The sequence below is a fragment of the Camelus bactrianus genome, chromosome 19, assembly GCF_048773025.1.
Source record: "Camelus bactrianus isolate YW-2024 breed Bactrian camel chromosome 19, ASM4877302v1, whole genome shotgun sequence".
NCBI lineage: Eukaryota > Metazoa > Chordata > Mammalia > Artiodactyla > Camelidae > Camelus > Camelus bactrianus.
Genome location: NC_133557.1, coordinates 22,815,305 through 22,838,351, shown reverse-complemented (window position 1 = coordinate 22,838,351; position 23,047 = coordinate 22,815,305). Strand labels below are relative to the sequence as shown.

General features: G+C 48.1%; 1 protein-coding gene across 1 annotated transcript; it reads right to left on the bottom strand.

Moving 5' to 3' along the window:
* Positions 1-4,583: 4,583 nt before the first annotated feature.
* Positions 4,584-21,380, bottom strand: LOC123617930 (somatomedin-B and thrombospondin type-1 domain-containing protein-like). Its single transcript, XM_074347415.1, has 5 exons — positions 21,052-21,380; positions 13,784-13,978; positions 11,233-11,311; positions 8,666-8,842; positions 4,584-5,041 (listed from the first exon to the last, which is right to left on the bottom strand). The coding sequence occupies exons 1-5, from the start codon at positions 21,293-21,295 to the stop codon at positions 4,924-4,926; spliced, it is 813 nt and encodes a 270-aa protein (XP_074203516.1). The 5' UTR covers positions 21,296-21,380; the 3' UTR covers positions 4,584-4,923.
* Between the last annotated feature and the right edge of the window lie 1,667 nt (positions 21,381-23,047).

The following is a 23,047-nucleotide window of genomic DNA, read 5'->3' as shown; positions in this document are numbered from 1 at the left end:
GACTGTCCAGGATGCACATCCTTGAAGCCAACGCTGCCTCTCAGGTAGGCCCTTCCTAAATATTTGTTAAATCAAACAGAAGGCAGTGGGAAAGGAAAGAAAATGGACATGTATTTGGCCCCTTGATGTATCAGACACAGCTTTGTATGATAGCTAACACTTAGCAAGCGCTCACTACGGGCCAGGCACCGTAGGTGTCAATGCATTTAAACCTCACAGCAGCACTGTATTATTATTCCTGCTTTCCAGATGAGGAAATTGGGACTTAGGGAAGTGAAGTCATTTGGTTATCGCTAATACTTGACAGAATTGATCACAGGGGCAAATGTGAGGCAGAACAAATAGGGGGGAGGGAAAAATACGAGAGAGTGGGTGGGAGGGAAGGCAAGAGGAAAAGAAGCCACCACGGGCCTGTCTTCCAACTGGCCTGCACTTAGGTCTCTGCCAAGACGGTGTGGAACCTGGGGAGGCCGCCGCACCCCAGATCACAGTGCCATCCTCCCCAGCTTGGCTCCTCTCCGGCGATCCAATTACTAAATGCAGCCGCATTCTTTAAAAATGTCTTTCCTCTTATGTAATGCAATAGTGACAAACGCCAAACAGATGGTGCTGTGACAAGCTTTTAAAAAGTTGATCGGGAGCTCATCTTTCACAATTAATGTATGGGCATTTAAATGAGCTTCAGCCAGCCACTGAACTCCACCAGGAATCCATATGGGACAAATCGCTTGACGGTTGGCCGTGCTCACCTCGTCTCCGGCCAGGGGTTGATGTGAACAGTGGTCACACTGACTTGTGAGCAGCAGTCAGAAGATACCTGGTTTGGACAGAGTGAAGAAATGCCTTGGGCCTCTCAAAAGTCCAAAAAGCTAGAGGCTTCCTCAATCTATTACCGAGACTTTTTTTTTTCTTCAAACTTTAATGACGTCTTGGGGGAGCAGATCATCTCTCTCTCCCAGAGGGAAACGAGTTAGTCACAAACTATGTCAGATGCTGCCAGCATGCGATTTTCCCCACCCGCACCCTTCTTCCTCAGTGTTCAGGGATGAGATCATTCCATTTGGAGCCAATTATAGATGGAGAATGCTGGGGATGTGCAAAGAAACCTCCTCAGAGCCCTTCCCTCCCACCGTCACAGGCTGTACCCTGCCTGGATGGGCAGGAACAGGAGGCTGCATGTCTGGTCCCAAGTTCAAACTCAGGGTGTGCGAAAGCCACGCATTCCTAAGTCACAGCTTGGATCTGTCAAGCTAGGATGCTGGGCAGCTGGCTAGATGTAATCTTTTGGCCTCAAAAGTTCAGAGCTGGATGAGTCCAAGGAGATCATCGCTGTACAGATGGGGGAAACTGGGGCTGAGAGGAGGGACGGGGCTGACTCAAGGTCACACAGCTAGCTGGGGGGTAGCTCCTCCACCTCCCAAGCGGAGAACGTCCGTTGCCCAGCCCACTTCCTGCTGCTTGTGATACCAGCACTCTGAGTTTTCCTAGGGGAACTATCCCTTCCCTTTGGTCCACGTGATTCAAGTAGGACTGACCCCTCTCCCACCTCCAGGGGTGCACAACTGGCCCAGCCCCAGCCCATCAGAGCATTTCATTCCCCACTGCCTGACTGGTTCAGGGATGAGCATGGAAGATGAGCCTGGCCAATAAGCAGCAACCCCAGGACTTTAGCGAAGGCTAAGGCCATTGAAAATGAGAAACTCTCTTCCACTCGGTGATACTAAACTCGGAGGAAGAAAGCCTAGAGCTCCCGGTGGCCATCTATGCCACCACAAGACACCTGCCTAAGAAGGAAGCCAAACAGGAAAGCAGGGCCAAAAGAAAGTGATACAACAGCATTAATCATTAAACCCCTGGATCTAGCCATACCTGAAGGGAGATCTATACTGAATATTTTAAATTACATGTGTCAATAAGTTTCCATTTTTGCTAAAGTTGGTTGAGTTCTGTCACCCATCCCCCAAAGGGCCTTGACTTGAGGTGCTTTGGTGTGGGGCAAATCTCCAGGAACATCACACTGCATGCTCCACATCTCCAACTCCAACACATTTCTGAGCTTCTTTTTTTTAGGATTGGTTGGATAGAGACACCTCCCCCTCCCCTGGCAGATTCCCTGACTCTCTGCCCAAGAGCCAGCCAAAGCCATGAGTAATGAGTCATATCCATTTCACCTGACTTCACTAATCAAGGACCTGCGTGTCCTCCAAGGGCAAGTAGCCTAAACAATAAGACAGTTGCCCGGGTTGTTTTCCGGGAACTTGGAGTCAGCTTTGTCTCGTTCCAGCTGAGCCGGTTACAGCTGGACAGGACCACCAACCCTTCACCTGGGCATGCATGAGTATTCCCTTGGTGACTTTTTGACATCAGAGGGTGGAAAATTCAACCCTCAGATTGTGCTAAGCGCCTTCATTTTTGAATGTGCGGAGGCCTGTAGCTTGCTTGCACCTGGGAAGAACAAAAATGACAGCATCTTTTCCCAATCACCTTTCCCCAGGCCTCAGACCGCCCTGCCGCTTTATTCGTTATCCCAGAAATACCCCAGCCCCTCCTCGCCTTCGCCTTCGAGGAGGTAGGTTTTCCTCCTGTCTGCGCTTCCCTGTGAACCTCGGTGTCTCAGCGTTTCGGCAAAGTGAACCTGGTGCGGTAACACAGCACCACACTCCAGAAGGAGCACCCAAGGTAAATGTCCCATTTCTTGGTACCCATGGCCCGGTGTCCCCACTACAGCCTCTGCCTCCCTGTTTGGTCAAGAGCACAGGCTTTGGTGTCCAGTTCAAACCCCAGCTCCAGTATTTCCTAATCATGACAACTTGTACAAGTCACTCGACTTTCCTGAGCCTTGGTTTCCTCTTCTGTAAATGGGGGGAAGACCAGCTACCTTACAGGGTCCTTAGGGGCTGATTTTCCAACAGTAGTTATGAGAGATTCCAAAAAGAATATGCTTCAGAGCCTGGGCGATTCAGGTACTCAGTCTTCTTGGGAAGACAGCAGCTAAACACAGAAATTGATTTCCACATAAAACGGCCTCCTGCAGCCAGAACAAGGATAAGGGCAGAGGCAGGAAAAGCCTGCTTCTAGGGAACCTGGCCTGGGTGTGAGTCCGGCAGCCCCCTCGCTGGCCTCCTGAGAGGCCGGCCACCTCTTTCCCCGCCACTGCCCCAGCTCCTCGGGCCCCAGACCGACACACACAGGTGCTGCCGAAATGCTTGCCCAGTGACTCATTCACACTCCCAGAGAGGGGAACAGACAGTGATTCCCAGGAGTGCCCGGAGTCCTGATTTAGGAAGGAGGATTGAGCAGCAGCGACATGTGGGCCAGTCCCTGCCCAGCCCCAAGGACAGCGGAAAGACACACCCCTCCCCCACCCCCATCCTGGGAGCTGCTGGGCCCAGAGGCAGGGAGAGCTGGGCCGGCACACTTCCACGAGGAGCAGGAGGGAGCCAGGGCTCCCGCACACTTCTTTATTCACCACGGCCATGCTCCCCCAAGTGAGGGACTCGTAAATGAGATGGTTTTACATGAACCCGGGACAGGGCATTAAACAACTGAGAACAAGATGGATGTACCTTGAAAACATTATGCTAAGTGAAAGAAACCAGACTCTAAAGGCCATTTGTGTGATTCCATTTATATGAAATGTCCAGAATTGGCAAATCCATAGAAATAGAAAGTAGATTTGTGGTTGATTAGGGCTGGAGGGGTCTGACGAATGGGGAGTAACTGCTAACAGAGGGGACAAGATTTCTTTTAGGGGGGATGCGAAATGTTCAAAAATTAGACAAAGTTATACAATCATACAAATATACTAAAAAAGACTGAATTGTACACGTTGAGCGACTGGTATGGTATGTGAATTGGATCTCCAATAAAGGTGTTAAAACATATATTAATAATAGTTGACTCCCAAGGGGAGAAAATCAGCTCCCTTTCAAGTCCCTTGGAATTCCCTTCTAGTTTGTCAAGGACCTCGTCTCCATTAGACACTAGTGTCTCCTCACTCTCTCTCCAACCCGTACTAGTGTCTTGTTTGAACCAGGAGAGGACAGGCTTCATGCTCGGTTCCTTGGGCAATGAGACCTTGCCAGACTTGTTTGGTCTCCTTTATGGGTTTTTTTTTCTGATTGCCTTCTAATTATGGCAACTGATTGTTCACCTATTCATTTCATTTATTCAACAAATATTTATTGAGCATTATTGCATGCTGGGCCCTCTTCTAGGCATGGGGGTACCTGAGAACAAGACAGACCAAAAACCTTACCTCATGGAGAAGATGTACCACTAGTGCAGAAAGTCTTAGCAGTAGGTGTAGCTCATGGGTTTCAAATCGCTGCTCTGCCACTCGCTAGCTGTGTGTCCCCAGGCAAGTGGCTTAACCTCTCTGTGCTTCAATTTCCTCACATGCAAAATGGGGATAACAAGTGTACCTAACTCAGGATCCAATGAGTCAATATGTGTAAAGGGCTAGGACACTGCTTGGCACACTGTAGGTACTTAATAAATGTTTACTACTATTTATTTTCATCTCTAGTTGTGACTTTTTAAAAATGTCCTCTTTACACACATATATTTAAGTTTCCTTTTAAAATAAATTTATTTAAGTAAAACAAGGTGGGGGTGGAGAGTCCAAAAAAAGGGTACAAGCAAGGAAAACAGGGCAAAACATAGGGGTATGTTTAGGAGATGAAATTTGGGAAGCCCTGACCTAGAGGGAGAGGGCAGTAGGGCTGTGACTCAGCTGGCACCCAGTGGAAATATAAAGCTATTTTCAGTGTCAGCATAAGGACAAGGCTTGTTCCTTCAGTCTCAAATTTGCAGATGTCTCCCTGCTCCCTCATTCTGTGGGCTCCCAAGCCTGGGGGGTTTCCCTACCACCCAGGGAGGCTTTGGGAAGAGGGGCCCTGGGAAGATAAGGGGCAGCTGTGGCTAGATGAAGACGAGCCTGTGGACCTCGGGGCAGGAACAGTCCCGGAGCTGCCCGAGCCTCTCCCAGGTCCCTCGGCACCGGGGGTGGCCGGCCGCTTGCCACAGCAACAGCTGGTGCCTGGAAGACATGGGGCTGGTTCAGTGGCGATGACTCTCCTAGGTGCCAGGGATATTTGCCTCAGGGGCCCCTTCTCCACGCAAAAATATTTTAAATCAGAGTTCAGCGCTGTGTAGAGATAAATGTAATCTGGGCTGGATTCAGTATCAGATCTTCATTGTTATCACATCTTATTTTTTTTTGCTTTCTGATTTTGAAAGAAGTTACAGCATTTTTGTGAAAGTAGATGGGCACTGGGCCCTGTGTCTACTGTGCCTGATGGAGAAGTTGGCCCTGGGCTGACCGCAGAACCGCTGACCCTAGAGGCCACACGGGGCAGTCCAGACTCAGCTCGTAGGGTCTGGTGAGGTGACGCTCTCCCATCCTTGCTGGGCACACCAGGAAAGTTGCTTAACCTCCCTGTGCCCCTTTTCCCTTCTGTTAGGAAGCAACACAGTGGAGTGATTAAGAACACAGGTCCTGGAATTGGTGGTGGGTTCGTGAGCCAGCTTCTAGGAGCCTCTGGCTCCTCAGTAGAAAACAGATATCCATAATCTCCACCCCTCTGAAGCGCTGGAAGGGTTCTATGAGATGCTGTGTGCAGAGAAAGTAAAAATGATCATGATGCTAATAGCTAACCATTTCAGCAACAAGAACGAAGGAGCCAGTGCTACGAGGCAGCCACGCGGGGCAGCCACGCGGATGAAACTTGCAAATTTCACGTCAAGCAAAAGAAGCCGAATTCCAAAAGGTACCTCCTGCATCATTTCATTTATGTGAAGCTTGAAAAAAAAGTTAAACTCTAGTGTTTAGGTATCTGCACTGAGGTGAGTAAAGCTATAAAGAAGACTGTACAATGAATGACCATGGAAGTCAGGATGGAGGTTTCCTCTGTGGGGAGGGGAGGGGCTGTGGTAGGAGGGTATGTGGAGGTGCTGGGGGGCTAGTAAGGTTCCCTTCCTTTCCTCGGTGGTGACTACCCAGGTGTATCTTCTTTGCAAACATTTATTAAACTGTTCATATATGTTTTAGCCAATTCTCTATAGGTATAATTCAAATCTTTTAAAAATGCAAAATAACAATAATAGCACTCTTTGTGTTATTATTCTAAGCTTCTAAGCACAGTGCCTGGCACCTATTAGGCACTTTACATAGGATAGCATTTAAAGTTACCATGATTATTGCCATCCTCACTACTGAAAATGGAATTAATGTCTCTTGTCTCAAAAGGGCTTATGAAGCCTGAATGAGAGCTCATATATAAAGCACCCTCTTGGTGCCCAGCACACAGTAGGTGCATGACTATGGTAGGTGTTCCTTCTGCTTGTCCCAAACTCAGAGACACTTCTCACGCTAAATAAACCTTCCTAAAATCCCCATCTGGCAGGCTATCCCTCCCTGGGCCCAGACCCTTTGCATGCCCGCCCTCACCAGCTGCCCATGGAAAGAATCTGGCTGGCAGCTCCTCTCCATCCTGGCTTTGATCCTCCTCCTCTGTCCAGTCCTGCCTGGTGAGCTCATGCCCTAGTCAGACCTTCCATCACCTGTTCTGTGAGCCTGGCCTGGCTGGGGTGGGAGCAGGGAGAGATGCCCCTCTCTGGCACAGCCCTGGCTCTGCTTTCCACTTCCTGTCCATGCCTAGTGGAGGCAGCGGTTCCTGTGGCCTTCATCTCAGCCTCATCAAAGTGCCATGTTCCTGGAGTATTTGCATCCAAAAAGAGAAGCTTCAGATTAATCTGAGTTTTAGGGCTAGAAAGGCTTATCTGAAGATGGATAGGTAAACTAAGTCTCTAATATGTGAGCATCTAGCCCAAAGAATGAATCTCTAATGGTGGAATCTCAGGTCTGGGACAGGTAAGTAGGGAAGAGATTGGAGGAAGACAGGCAAAGAGGGCCTCTCTAAAGTATCATGATACTGTCTGCCATTCATTAATCGGGCACCTACTATGTGCCAGGCTCATCACATTTATTACATCTGATTTCCACAAAGTACATATTATTGTGTCCATTGTATAGGTTAAACATGGCAATAGCAGCTTCCACTACTGAGCATCTACAAGAAGCCAGGTGCTGTGCAAAGGGCTCAGGATCCTTCCTGCAATCCAAGTAGTGGGGACTGTCAGGGTCAGAAGGAGGGTTTGCCTAGAGTCACATACCTAGTAAGGGCCAGAAATGGGGCTTGAACCTGGATCTGTGCAGTCCCAGTGCATCTTGTTCATATACATCTGTCCCTAACACCCCATCTGGCATTCCCTGCTCTAGGTTTGCAGTGAGCGGGGCTGCTCACTTTTAGAAAGAAGGAAATTAACATCCTTGGGAAGGGGAGAACTCCCTGGACAGACCCCAGAGAGAGCTCTTATTTCTGCAGTTTAGTAATCCCTGCCCTGGAAAAGCACAGTCAGTGGGAAACAGTCTAGACTTGTCTTTAGAGCTTGGCCCAGGAGTCTGAGCTGTTTAGATCAAAGCCCACTTCTGCCACTTGCTAGGTATGTGACCTTGGGCACCTCTTCATGAATTGGTCTCCTTATCTGGAAAGTAAGGATCCTGAAAGTGTCCACTTCGGGCTCTCGGAATGTTTCAGCAGTATACCGTGTGTCCACGTGTCCTCACTGTCCTCACCTCCTTCTACACTCCCCCTGACTCTTTCCACTCTGGCCTCAATAATGGCAGCATGCTCCCACCTCAGGGCCTTTGTACTTGCTGTTCCCTCTGCCTGGAACACCCTTCCCCCCAAACACCCATATGGCTACCTCCCTCATTTCCTTCAGCTCTCTATTCAAATGTCACCTCCTCAGGGTCACCTTCCTTCAAAAATAACAATCCCTATAAATTCCCCCTGATTCTACTTTCTTTCCCTAACATTTAACTCCTGTCTGACAAATTATTGATTAACTTGCCTAACGTCTGCCTCCTCACAGCAGAATATGTCTCCATAAGAGACAGGACCACAGCTGCTTTGTTCACTGCATCTTCCAGTGTCCAAAACATTGCCTGGCTCATGCTCAGTAGTAAGTGCTCAACAAATATTTATTGAATGAATGAATAAAGAAGTGAATGAGCAAACATAAAGAACTTAGAATAATGCTTGGCACATATTAAATACTCAGTAACTGTTAGCTACTATCATAATGCTAAGTACCTTCCAAGACACCTGCCACTGGGGGTGGAGTCTAGGGGGATGATATCAGCCAAATCTGGGTCAACTTCTGCTGTGTGACCTTGACTAAGTCACAGTGACTCTCTGAGCCTCAGTTTCCCCATCTATAAAATGAGGGGAACCAAACTTGGCTTGTAAGGTGTGAGGATTCAAAAATAATACCAGCTCCCTTGTCTTGAGTGCTTTCTAGATGCCAGGAGCTGTGCTAAGTCTTCCATTTGCACAATTTTGCTTCACTGTCATCATTACCCCATGGGGAGGACCTCTTATTATCTGCATTTTCAGATGAGGAAACTAGGGTTCAGAGAGGTTATTTGATCACCCAAGGTCACACAGCTAGAAGTGACAGGAATTGCTCCTCCTCTGGGACCAGGACCCTCCTGGTGCCTGCTCAGGATCCTGTTCCCGAAGCACCTCCATCTCTCAGGCAGCAGAGAAGCCACAGGCTCTGCTCTCACACTTCCCCATGCCCGAGTCCCAGTTCTTACCCTCCGGCCCCACCGCCATCCCCGTAGCAGCGCCGGCTCCTGGCATCCTGGGCAGGCCACTCACACCTCACACAAACCGTGTGGCCCTGGGTCAGATACCTCATCCACTGGGCATGGGGTGCCTTCACCTGCTGGCAGCTCCGTAGAATGGGCCCCAGCCGGAACTGGACACAGTACCTGCAGCCACATAGGAAGACACCACCCCGAACACCTGTGAGCATTTATGGAGCACCTACTGTGTTCCTAGCCCTATGTAGACCCAGGCTGGTACAATTTCTCCCTGCTATGGAAACCTTTTGGGCAGCCTATTCTGCATCAACAGGTTGCATACAAGAGACTTGGCTCCTGTTTTAATATTCTTGAGGGACTCCATGGGCTGGTCCTTCTTCTAAGCACCGTATCCCAAAGTCTGTATAGTTCACTTCTCGTCTGTCTCCCCCACCAGAATGTCAGCTCTACAGAGGCAGAAATTTTTGTTGATTGTGTTCACTGTGTGTCCAACTCCCAAACTAGTACATGGCTCAGTAAAAAATTTGGTGAATGAATCATTTGGTCCAGTGGAATAGGGAAACGCTGCAAGGTAGATGCTGGCCCCAGTTTACAGATTAGAAAACTGAGGACCAGAAAGATAACTTGCCTAGAGTCACACAGCTAATAAGTGGTAGTCCCTAAAACAGAACCACCTAGTCCCAAAAAAAGCCTCAATAAGCACTCTGCTGCATTTTACAAAAGATTCTACTTTACAAAAAAATTCACCACAAGAATTACTTAAAAGGGAAGCTCCTCATTCTGGGGTATCTGAATTAAGACTCAATTTGCCAAAATTTTACTTCTACCCTACTTTTTCTTCAAGGAGCAGTAGGAGATGCAGCTTGTCCAGGACCCCGGGGTGACTGTGTGAGGCTGCTGCCCCCTGGTGGCTGCAGCCTCTGAGCGGCTCAAGGAGTGGATGTTTTCTTTCAGGAACAGCCCTTTGGGCCAGCGGGGAGCCCCTTCCTGTCAGCAGCCCCCAGAACTCCTCAGGAATCTGTTCCTCACCAGAAGCCTGTGATAACTGGAACTTTTGTCTTCCCAACACGCTTTCTTTGGGTGCTCTATTAGGAGAACCCTTGTCCTCACCCTACGTGGTCTTGCAGGAGCAATCAGTCCAGGTGCCTGGTCCTGGCTCCCCACTCTGGCCCCTAGAGTGGGCAGATGACTGAAGTTGACCAATCAAGGGGGTCCCATCCTCTGGGCCTGATGGCCTGGGATCCAAGCAGGACCAGAGTCTCCTCTAGAAATGACACAATGAGACTGGAAGGACTCCTTTAGCTGGTGTTGCTAAGCTGGGAAGACTGGGAGCTGCTGGTGAGCATCTTGGTCACGACATGGAAAGAGGCTGCCAGAGAATGAAGCCAATATATGGGGCAAGGGGGAGAGGGAGAGGAGAAAGGGAGAGGGAGTTCTCATAATATTATTTGACCCTGTGGCTCCAGTCATACTTGAAGTAATGCTATTTCAAACTCTTCCTCTCAGTTGTATAGACCAACAATTCTTTTCACTTGAGCCAGTTTGAGCTGAATTTCCGTCACTTGCAGTGAAAGGAATCCTCTCCTCTCCACCTCCGTTACTACTGCCTTAGCTCATCTTATGCTTTCAACTGATGTTTGACTATCCACCAGGTGCCAGGCACTGTCCTACAAGCTTGGCATCATCAGCCATCTGACTCCAGTCCCTGAAACCCACCCCTCAAAGGTGCAGGTCTACCCCCCTGGTCCAAACCGCCTTCATTTCTCATGAGGACTATGACAGTAGCCTCCCCATTGGTCTCCCTGATTCCTTCCTTGCCTCTCTGCAATCGATTCTCCGAATAACATCCAGAGATCCTGTGAAAACCTAAGTCACAGCATGTCACTCCTCTGCCCAAAGCCCTCCCATGACTCCCATCTCATACAAAGAAAGTACCCAACTTTCCACCACAGCCTATAGACCCTGTGTGATCTGACCCCCTTCCTCAGTATATATTTCCTACTCTCTCAGTCTCCCTGAATTCCAGCCTGAACTGCTTGCTGATCCTGAACACACCAGGCATGACCTCCCTGCCTCAGGGCCTTTGCACTTGCTAATCCCTCTTCCAATCAGGCTCTTCACCCAGATAACCTCCTTGATATCTTAGTTCAAATATCACCTTCTCAATAAGGATGTCCCTGATGCACCCACCCCTTCCCTGCTTTACTTTTCTCCATAGCATTTAGCACCATCTGACATGCTATCTGTTTATTGTCTGCCTCCTCTGACTAGACCGTCCACTCCATGAGGACAAGTATTTCTGTCCTTTTTTGTTTCTTGCTGTAGCCCCAAGGCCTAACACAGTACCTGTCATATAAACAAACATTGAGTGAATGAGTGAGTGAGTGAAGCTGAGTAGAGACCAACTATTAAAGGATTCAAAGTTCATGAGCTTACAATGTAACAGGAAAGGAGACGGGGAGAAGCTATCAAAGTAAGAGAGACACAATCAAAGTTTCATCCAAGGAAAAATGTTCACAGATTTGAGTTTGACTCTGAGTTCATTTGCTTCCACTTACCCTACTGTCTCCTGATCCTTGGGGGCACCTCGCTTTTCCCTCTCTTTGCCATAGTTGCCTGTGGTTATCAGAGCAGGGACTGTGGGCCAAGGAGAAAACAGAGTTAGGTATCCTAGCAACCCCCACAGACTGTGACACCACAGGAAGCAGGATTAGGTACTCCCAGTGTCCGAGTCACTTGTATGGCAGCCCCAAGGAGGCTGGGAGATCTTGTAACTGGGCAGATGGTCCCCACAAGGACCGTTTATGCAATGCTGGAGGCAGGATCGTATCTATCTCTGAGAGTTAGGGCCTAGCACAGTGGTTGTATAGTGGGTCTCAATAAAAAGTTCTTCAAATGGATGAATAGTGAGTGAAAAAAATAAATGAGTTAATAACTGATGAATGGATGGGTGGGTGGCTGAAATGTAAGAAAGGAAGAATGGATGGGTGATGGTAAATAAATGGAAAGATGGGAGGTTGAAAAAAAAGGAAAGACAGATGATTGAGAGAAGAGATGATGGATGGAAAGGATGGATGGAGAGATGACAGGTGGATGGATGATGGAATAAAAGAAACAGGAAGATAGATGACTGAATGGGTGGGAAGATGTAAGGATAGAGGAAAGGGATTCCAGAGGTATGGATGGATAAATGAATTAAGAAAATTATCTTGTTGGGCTAACTTCCAAGTCTCTTCCTTCCTAGAGCAGACAGAGGAGAACACAAAAGAACTGAGAGTCCATAAAAGGCTGGTGATTCCTTAGGAGAAAAAAATGCCAAAGGAAGTCCAACCCTTCCCCGTTTCCTGAGTGATGGAGCTGAATCCAAGAAATGGTATTGAACTAATTAATGCTTGTGACCTAGAGAAGGGTCACACCAGGGCATCCCAGGCCCCTCTCCCTGCTGCTGCCATAAAGACTGGGCTTGGTCTTTGCCAAACACACTTAATTCACAACCTCCCTTCTCTCTTCTCTTCCAACAACCAGTGCTGCTTTTGGTGTAGCCTAGAGCAGTTAGCAGAGCCCCAGAAAAGCTCAGGTTCTGGTTCTAGCTCTTCCTCTTATAGCTGAGTGATCTTGATCCTCTCTGAGCCTCAGTCTCCTAATCAGAAAAATGGGTATAACACCAGAACTTATATCATACAATTATTGTCAGAGTGAAACAAAATGATATGCAATGAGCCATGTATCTTGGGTAAGTTTTGTGCCTCCCTGAGCCTTGGTTTCCCCTTCTGTAAAATTGGTATAATAACACTGGCCTCACAGAGTCAAGTAATGTGGCAAAGTGCATTGCAGATAGTAGGGGCAATCAGGAAAATCTTCCTGGAGATAACTGACATCTATGCAGGAAATGATGAACCAGGCAAGTTAGATGTGGGTGGCAGGGGAGAAGGAGAAGGATTTCAGGTGCAGAAAATGACTTTCCTTCTTTCGTCACCCCGTTGCCACCACCCTGGTCCAGACATCATCCTCTCTTGCATGCACCACTGTAGTTACCTCTTCCCTGGCCTCCCCACTGCCCTCTGACCCGTCAGTCTGCTGTCCCCACAGCAGTCGGAATGGTCCTTTAAAACGTAGGCAGAAGAAGCAAGGAGATGAGGTCACAGGAGGCCAAAGCCAGAACACATTGAAAGCAGTGGGTAGATACTGGAAAATTTAAAGCAGGAGGGTGACACCATGGTAAGATCTGAGCTGTAGAATGACCTCCCTCCCTGTCAGGCTGTAGCATGGGGACGGATTGGAAGGGGGCAATTTGGCCCTGCTGCCTACCCTCCTACCCCTTCACTTTCTTTGTCAATTTCTTCAGCTATAAAATGGGCATCACCTATTTTTTACAGTGACATAAAAATCCTTTGTCAGGACATGCAATATAGCCAAAATCTGTTGTTTGGCCTATCCTGCATCCATTCTCCCAAGTTTTCCTTTGGAGAGCCCTCCTCCCTTAGTCTCATTCAGACAAGGCTGGGCCACCCCTCCAGCTTCAAAGGGAGCATGTGCCCCAGGACCGGCCAGAGCACTGCATCTCTCCGGCTGTGCTGATTGGTTCGGCAGTGGACGTCTGACCCGAGACAAGCCAAAAGGACTTCATCCTAGGACATTTGTTGAAACGAAGGGAAAAGAGGCATTTTCTTCCAGCCTGGAGTTATCAAAGATCATTGCAGGAGGAAAGCCTGTCTGAGAATGAGCCCAACTCAGAGGAAAACAGAGCTGAGAAAAGGAGAGAGATTTCTGGCAACCTTGCTTAAACTCCTGGATCCAGCCAAGCCTGAACGCAAAACCTGGAATTTTGGTTACATGAGCTACATATTTTTGCTCAGATCAGTTTAAGTTAGGTTTCCTATCATCTTCATTTAAACAAAGCCCTAATGCACACTGGGAGATGAGTACAAAGAAGACATTGAGATGCCCAGAGGAAGTGAGAGCTCATTCACAAGGTGAGGAGGGGGATCAGAGCAAAGAAAGACAAAGCTCCACCATAAACTCAAACCCCACACAGGAAACGATGGAGGGCCTTGCAGCCCAGCCAGGCTGTTCCTACTGACAGCCACCCCCAGAGCCACCCCAACTCACACAAGGACTGTTGGCACTCCACTCCCTGGTGGCTCCAGTACTCCACGCAGCCAGCCCGCTCTTCCAGTGGGGGACAGGGGGCGCCCCCGTTCTTTGGCTCCTGCAGCACATGCCTCTGGCGGACACGATAGGAGACCTGGCAGGGCTTGACACAGCGACTCCAGCCACTCCATTCTGCCACAACGCAGGGGACCGCTAGAAGAGAAGGCAGCACCTCCAAGGGCAACGTCTGTGGAAGCTGGCCAGCAGCCAAGTCTACTCCACCTTCTCCACAAGCCCAACCCCACAAAACACCACACCGAGCACTAGACTCTTGCAAACGTGAATCCATGCCTTCCTTAAAAGCTTCTCTATGGCAACTGTTTATACAGCTACCTGAACTTAGAATTCCCTGTTTTATTTACCCATCACCCTGTTGGGGATCATTCCAGTGGTTTCCATCACTCATTCCCTCCAACAAACCTTTCCTAAATGCTTAAAGGCAACTGATTTCGCCTCCCTGTGCCTCAGTTTCCTCTTTTGTCAAATAGGTATAAGAACAGGATTCACATGATAGGGTGGCCTTGAGGGTCACCCAGGTGTGACATATAAAGCATTTGCTCCTGGCACAAGCAAAGAGCTACACTAGTGACATCGTGGATGGAAAGAAGCCTCCTGCAGAAGCTATTTCTGGTGTGACACTATGCAGTTTTAAAACCTGCAAAACAGTGTTTAAGAACTCATACAGGTAATATTCATACATATTACATATATATACTATATCACAAATATATGATATTGTATATGCACCTAAGTACATATATACGTACTAAGCGTGTGTATATACATATGTCAGTCTTCACTATTTGCAAATTTAGTATTTGCAAATTCATCTATTTGCTAAAAATTTTTTGTAACCCCAAAACCAATATTGGAGGTGCTTCCGCAGTTACGCACAGATACACACAGAACAGCAAAGTTTTTGAGTGCACAGCCTCAGCTGAGGTCAAACAAGGCGCCGACCTGCCTTCTTGGAAGGAGGCCGCAGGCGGCAGCGTGGGATGGGTCGAGGAGCTGCGGCTCTGGGACCAGGCGGATGGGGTGTGAACTCTGGCACCTGTTAGTGGGGCAGCCTTGGGCTGGTCACTTAGCACCTCTGAATCTCGTTTCTCTCTTTTGTAAAATAAAATAGGATCTACCAGACGGAACTGTTTTCAGAATTTAAGATTATAATCTTTGTGAGACATGTTTGTACATATTTCCCCCAGGAGCAATGGTTCTGTATTCATCAATTCAGTGTTTGTGGGCATTTTATAGAATATAACTACCAACAGTCATGAGAATTGACTATATATGTTGAATATATATACATATATATATATATATATATATATCTGCAGAAATTATAAATAACAAATTCAGTATAGCAGTTACCTCTGAGGAGAAAGGGAAGGAATGCAGAAGTGATATTCACCAAGGCTTATATCTTGGCTTTCCATGAGGGTTTGTTTTATTATTCTCTCTATATTGGGGTGTGTCTGAAATATTTCATAATAAGAGAAGGAGGTTGCTGGGGGTCCAAGTCCCTGAGATGCTCCCTGTACCTACCACAGTCAGGGGCCCAGTGAGTAGGTATTTTCTGATGATGTGACCTTTGAGACCTTCAGCTTCTTCATCCAAGTCCACAGTTCCAGTCCAGGACTGGACCAAACCAGACAGGGGAGGCTGACTGGCCAAAATACAGCATCTTCGGACTTTCTCTTGATGGATGCTCTGGCCAGCAAGCCTTGACAGTCACACACATGTGCGCACACACACACACACACAGACACAGAGATACACACATGCATGCATGCACATACAGCATCACTACTGTCAGAATTAGTTCTCTCATTCCACAAATATTTACTGAGCCTCTCCTGTGAGTCAGGCACTGTCCTAGGTGCAGGAGATACCGTGGTGAAGAAAGACCAGGTCTGTCCTCACGAAAAACATTCACCAGCTATGAGACTTGTCCTAGTTCAACAACTTGAAAATGTGGAGAAAAAAGGTGTCCCTCCTTGAATTGAAGTAAGGAAGTGAATGTGTTGTAAAAACAGATAGTGTTGCTCCTGGCACGTTGGGAAGTCACATACTCCTTGCATGAAACTCAACTCTTGACAGAGTTGAAATGCACAGCAGGAGGGAGGGAGGAGATAAAGGAAGACAGCCTAACAGTCATCTGTTGCTTTCAACATCCACCTAATAAGGACATCAATACTTCACTGCTGCTGGACCAGGCAAGCCACGTACCAGACTTCACGTAATCCTCACAGCAACCTTAGCATCCTTCTCTGTGCCCTGTGCCCCCTGGGGAAGCCTGTGTATCACAGAGACTCCCTGGCTCCCTGGCTGCCAGTCGAGTTCAGCCAGTGGGAGGCACTGGCAGGGAGGAGAGTGCAGCCCAGGTGTTTACTGCCCCCCACCCCACCTGCCTCTCTCACATGGGGGGACCCTCAGCCATGGATCCTGCCCTCACCAGCCTCCTATAACACCGTTCCCTCCTGTACCCCTGCCCCCACCGCTGCAAGCGAAGGCCTTGTCAATTTCTGTCCCATTCAACTCTTCCGGGCGTACCATCTGTTGCTCGCCAGAACCCCAATGCATGTATATATATGTATATGTATTTGCACTATTGTCAAAACTATCTCACAGAAGTGCATCTTAAGGGGGCAGAATATATGAGTTAAGCCAAGACGGAGTCAGACAAGTCTGGATTCCAACTACAGTCTCATAGGATTGGTGCAATGACAAATGTGAAGCATTGAGCAGATCGTAAGTGTGCAATACAACAGAGAGCACTATGCGTTTATTCAAAAACTACTTAGGGCCAATTATGTGCTAGGCACCTGCCCGGGTGCCAGGAACACGGTGAAGCAGAAAAAGTCCCGGCCCTGGAGGAGCTGACATTCAGTGGGGGAAACAGACAATCAACAATATAATATATGATGTAATGACACCTAGGGATCTATGCTCTGAGAATAAACAAAGCAGAATAAGAGTGGCAGTAGGAGGTGATAAGACACTGTCTTAGATAAAGGGGTCAAGGAAGACCTCCATGACAAAGGACATCTGTGGAGGAGAGGGAGGGAGCTGTGTCAGTATCTGAGGGGAAAGTGTTCCAGGCAGAGGGAACAGGCAGTGCAAAACCCCTGAGGGAGGGTCAGAGTTAGATGCTGCGGGACAGTGAGGAGGCCAGTGTGGCCAGAGCATAAAAAGCAGGAAGCAAAGTGGCAGGAGGTGACGTCAGCAAGAGAAAGGTACAGTGATAGCATACAGGGCCTTGATGACTATTGTAAGGAAGCTGGATTTTAGTCTAAGCATGAAGAAAAGCCATTGTCAAGTTCTGAGCAGAGGAGTCACATGATCACATTTCAGGTTTTAACAGGATGTCTCTAGCTGCTGGGTCAGGGTTAGGGCAGAAGCAGGGAAACCAGCAAAACAGCTACTGCAGTCATTCAAGCGAGAATCTACAATAGAAAAGTCTACTAGAAAAAGTGAGTTTTGTGTCACTGGCAGTGTTCGTAGAGTGGCTGGACAACCTGGAAGGGAGACTGCAGACCAGATTCAGGCACTGGCCGGACCTCTGGACCAAGAGGAAGCACCAAAGCCCCACCATGATCCTCTGCCAGGCAGGTGAGAGATTTGGCAGAAAATTGGAAGGATGCCACCCTATATAGATACTTTCCACGTTGCTGGCATCTGTGAAGTCACCAAGCAGCATGCGCAGCAGACACCCCCAGGGAATTGTCATCACACCTCACCTAAAGCTAGAGTCGCAACCTCCATACATCCATGAGATTGATTATTCACGCCTTGTCAGCCTCCTCAACTAGAATGTCAGCTCCGTGGAGGCAGCGGCCTTGTTCCCTGATGAATTCCAGGGCCAAGCACAGGGCCTGACACATAGGCACCCAGTAAGTTAAACAGTCAGTGAATCCTGAATGAGCTAATCTGTGCCTTAGCGACAACAAAGAAGGAAAAAAAAAAAAAAAAAAAAAAAAAACCACACAGGTTGTCATTGCAAAGAGGCACCACCAGATGGCGGTGTTTCCCAAAACAAAGGCCATCCGACCTTTTTCTGACAAAAAGAAATTCTAGTTTATCAGTGTAGCTGAAAAAGAGGGGGGTTGGAGGGAGGTTTTCAGGTTGCTCTTCCAGCTCTGGAGACCCAGATAACATCTTGCCGGCTGAGCCAGTTGGAGCCAGACTGAATTTCCCACAGTCCCCTTGGATTCCTCTGCCCCTACTCCAACAGGCCCAGACTCACCAGGAAATGCCTTTCTAGACAATCAAACTCCACCTTCTTCTCTGAACCTCACTGTCCGGCGCCCTGACCATCCATCCTCCTGTCTACCAGAAGGATTCTTCTGGAAAGCAGTTCTGGCCTGTCACCTGAAATCTTTTAGTGGTTCCTGTCTCTTATTGAGGCGGTTTCACAAAAGGTCTTTTGTGACAGTGCATCACAGAGACCTCCAGGGCCAGTAGCTAAAAATCTGAGTGTTCCTGCAATTCATCCACAGTCACCACCTGCCTCCTCCTCCTGTTATGTCTCCGCACACTTTTACTTTTGAGATCTCTGAAATGCAGGGTCCCCCAGAGCTCAGAAGCGGGCAGCTGTCATTTCTGCCCTCCCAGCCACCTTACCCCCATCTTCTTGTAACACCACCTAGGTTTTCTTTTGAGGAACCAACCCTCCCCACTCTTAGGCCACATAGTTTGGATAGAACTGAACTCACCTTCTTATTCCTGGAATACGGTTTGTGACCCAGACATGGCCAACTGATATATTCCTTCTCCCTAGACTCAGTGATTTACTGGATCATGGATGAGCATGTAACCCAAACCGGGCCTACGAGAATGACCCCTAGGATTCTTGCTGGAACAACTAGGAAAGGATCTCTTATTCCACTCGGGACACCAGTTTGGAGCTTTTGGGTACTACCTTTGTCAACACTTGGTGACAACATGCCTGAGACTGAAGCTAATACAAGCAGAGCAGAAAGGTGGAAAGAGACAGAGTCCTAATGACATCCTTGGAGTCCCTGGATCAAATTCCCTTCTTAGCTTAAGTAATATGAGCTGTGCCACAACCCTAAGAGTACTGACTAGTACAATGACTATATAAGAGTGTAAATGGGGGCTCTGATCCTTACAGGGTTGAAGTGAGAATTAAGGAGCATAGAATACTTGAAAACATTCAATAAGGAACTTGGAAAATGTGAAGTAATGGTGTCCATCCTTTAAGGCTTTCCTAGCTGCTCCAGCTCCACACACACACCCCCAACCCGCCTCCACTCCCTCCTCACCAACCATTTCCAAGCCTCATCTCGCTCTGACTGAGATTGTTTATTCTTTCACATCCACCCTGTCTCCCAAAAATAGACTATAAGCTTGAGGGGGACCAGAGTCCAATCTGAGCTGAGCTGGGCACCTAGCAGGTAGCCAGCACTGTAATTGAACTGAATGTGGGCAACCTCAAGGGCTCCTGTTTTCATCTGTAGATTCAAGTGTCCCTCCTACAATATGCTTTAGTCCCTCCCACCCTCAAGCAACCATATGATATTGTGATCTGGAGCCAGACTGCTGGGGTTCAAATCACAGATCTGCTGCTCAATAGCTGGGCACCTCTGTGTCTCTGTGCCTCATCTGTAAACTGGGCATGATTACACTATCTATTCCATAGGGTTGTTATGGGCTTAAAGGAGACTATTTAAAGCACCTAGAACAGTACCTCCCTGGCACTTGATAAGTACTCAATGAAAGTTAGTGGTTCTTTTTTTTTTCTTTTTTAATTTTTTTAATGGAGGTACTGGGGATTGAACTCAGGACCTTGTGCATGCTAAGCTTGCACTCTACCACTGAGCTATACTCAACTCCCTCACCCTTTTTTTTTAGGTCATCTTCATCATCTCTCTTTACCACAATCAATTCCTGAAGTCGATCAACTTTATTACCTAAATCACTCATGAAAAAACACATACTCCTCTCTGTCTTTTGCCTCCTAACTGGTCCCCATGTCCCCTTCTGCTATGCTCCCCTAGGAGGTGGAAAAGTGAATTTTTCCCAGGTCTATTCAAAAGACCTCAGCTCCGCCAGGCCCAGACAAGGGGTCAGATCCTAGACCAACTGCCTTTTTGACGCCTTCCCAAAGGAGCAAATCAAAGAGGTGGGCAAAGCTTTGAGGCTGCTGGACCCACCAGCCCAAGCTCTTTATGCAAAGGGAAAAAACAAAAAACGCTTGGGAGCCGATAACATTGTGTGATTCTGTAGGTGTGGATCAGACTGTGGGAAAGTTATCACTGATCCCTCTGACTGTTCCCCTCTGGGACCCCCACTCCTGCATTGTCGCTGGGGATCCCTTGTGGCTGCAGCTTAACCAAGAACCTCATCCCCACTCTGAATGACCCCATGGCTTGCACGTGTTCTCTGATGAGTACAAAAGTGTTCCCAAGACAGATCTTCCACAAATTTAATCTGGGGAAGTTTCATTTGCTGCAATTTGGGAAGCTCCCACTTTCCCCTCGAACCCCTCCATGCCCCACGCCCTTCCCCCAGCCAGGGCTGCTAGATAAATAAAGGACGCCTAGTTAGACTTGCTTTTCAGAAAAAGCAAATTTTTAATATAACTATGGCTAATGCAATATTAAGGACATAAGTATACTTACTAGGTATAGGTTATTTATCTGAAATTCAAGTTTAACCAGGATCTTGCATTTTTATTTGCTAAATCTGGCACCCTACCCCAGCCAATGCAACCCCTCCTCCCTGTTACCCCTTCATGCCGCGTGCGTCCTCCTTAGCGCGTGTGCCCCCTCCTCTCTCGCGCTGCTCAGCGACCACATATGCCTATTTCTGTTGGGTGCTTCACTCACGTGGCTGGCTTGCTCTCCTCTTTCGCAAGCCCTGCATCCTCACTCTGGCCCCCAAGTCCTGCGCGCAGTCCTTGCACACTGACTTCCCAAACAGCCCTCTCCTCTCCGTACATCCTCTCTCCATTCTGCCCCTACCGCTGCCGGGATTCGAGCGGCCGGATCCACCGCCCTCTCATCTTTCTCCGCCGGCACCTTCACAACCCGCGCCTCCCCTGGTGTCCTGCGCGCCCGCGTTCCCGTTGCCCGTGCGCCTCTCCAGGTCTAGGACCCCCCTCCAAAGGCAACTTCTTTTCTTCTTTACTCCGTCGCACCCCGGTACCCCGCTCCCCTCGGTGAGGGGAGCTCCGCCAACGCCACACGCTCACGGGGGCGCACCTGGGCAGGCCCTCGCGTAGTCGGGGCAGCAGTCCCGCAGCGCTCCGCACGCCTGGTCGCAGAAGCAGAGCCGGGGCCCGCGGGGCGCGCAGGTCGGGTCACGGCCGGGGCAGCAGCGGCCCAGCGCGGCGCAGCCCTGCCGAGGCCAGAGCGCGCCCGGCGGTCCCCGCGCCCAGGACACCGCGGCCACCGCAGTCAGGAAGAGAGCCAGGGGCAGGATCCGCGCCGCGCCGCGCGGGGCCATAGCGGGAGTCGGGCTGGGGACCGGAGGCCGCCGGGCACAGACCCTGCGCGGCCCGCCCCGTGTTGGCGCGGAGGCTCCTGCCCGACCGCTCCCCAGACCCACCTCCTACGTGTCGCGAAACTGTTATCCACCCCCCATTCGTCCTATCCAAACTTTGCACCGCTTGTGGCGGTGAAATTGCAAGATAATGGTAATAATAACCGCAGCAGCTTTGCAGGGGTCCCCATTGCCCCAAGGCTCCAGGGAGATGAAAGCGATACAGAGGTTCATCAAAACGATACATTGTAATAGCTAACAACAGTGTATTGTTGTAGCCATAAAAACAGTAACGGCCGTAATTATAATAGCAATAATGCCAACAATAGCTGCCAATATTATTAAAATAGTAATAATAAGCATAGGAATTGCCAGGTAAGGCGCTTGGGAGCCAGGCTCTGTACCAGGCTCTTGGTGTATCATCAGAATTGCCCGAAACTGAGTCCCTTAGATACACCTTTATTTTTTGCTATATATTCTTACCACTTTGACAACCATTTCCTGAATATTCCTCTTTAAACTGATGCATTTTTTTTTAATTTAAAATGATTTATTTGTTACAAATCTTGATCACTCAAAAGGGAAAGAAGTCAAGCCACTGACTGGGAGAAAATATTTCCAAAAGACGTATCTGATAATGGACTACAAAGAACTCTTAAAATTCAACAAGAGAACAAACAATTCCATTAAAAAATGAGCCAAAGACCTAAACAGACACTACACCAAAGAAAAAATACAGATGGCAAGGATCATATGAAATGATGCTCCACATCGTGTCATTAGGGAAATGCAAATAAAAGCAATGAGATACCACCATACACCTATTAGAGTGGCCAAAACCTGGAACACTGACAACCAAATGCCGGTGAGGAGGTGGAGCAACAGAAACTCTCACACGTTGCTGATGGGAATGCAAAATGGTACAGACACTTTGGAAGATAGTTTTGGCAGTTTCTTACAAAACTAAATACACTCTTACGATACAAGCCTGCAATCGTGCTCCTTGGTAATCACCCAAATGAGCTGAAAACTTATGTCCATACAAAAACCTGCACATGGATGTTTATAACAGCTTTATCCATAATTGCCAAAACTTGGAAGCAACCAAGATGTCCCTCAGTGAGTGAATGGATAAACTGTGGTACATCCAGACAATGGAATATGAATCATTGCTAAAAAGAACTATCAAGCCATGAAAAAACATGGAAGAATCTTAAATGCATATTACTAAGTGAAAGAAGCCAATCTGAAAAGGCTACATACGGCATGATTCCAACTATATGATGTTCTGGAAAAGGCAAAACCAGGAGACAGAAAGATCAGTTGTTGCCAAGGGTATGGGGGAGGAGGGATGAATTTGTGGAGCACAGACGATTTTTAGGACAGTGAAAACACTCTGTATGATACTGTAATGGTGGATATGCATCATTACACATTTGTCCAAACCCATAGGACTTACAACATCAAGAGTGAACCAGTAACATAAACTATGGACTTTGGGTGATAATAGTGTGTGGACGTAGGTTCAACCCTTTGCAACAAATGAGCAACTCTGGTGGGGGATGTTGATGGGTGAGGGGCTGAGCATGTAGGGGGCAGGGAGTTTATAAGAACTCTGTACTTTCTGTTCAGTTTTACTCTAAAAAATGAAGTCTGTTTAGAAAGAAAACATATCACTTCATACATGGAAAGCCAGCAATATTTTTTTCATAAATA

What these genes read in the sequence shown, in the direction of transcription:
- LOC123617930 (XM_074347415.1), bottom strand. Translation starts at nt 21,295, where the DNA reads ATGGCCCCGCGCGGCGCGGCGCGGATCCTGCCCCTGGCTCTCTTCCTG. An exon ending in GGAGTGCCAACAGTCCTTGT is followed by an intron (nt 11,312 to 13,783) that starts GTGAGTTGGGGT and finishes CTTGGCCCACAG; the next exon opens with TCCCTGCTCTGATAACCACA. An exon ending in AAGGATCAGGAGACAGTAGG is followed by an intron (nt 8,843 to 11,232) that starts GTAAGTGGAAGC and finishes ATGTGGCTGCAG; the next exon opens with GTACTGTGTCCAGTTCCGGC.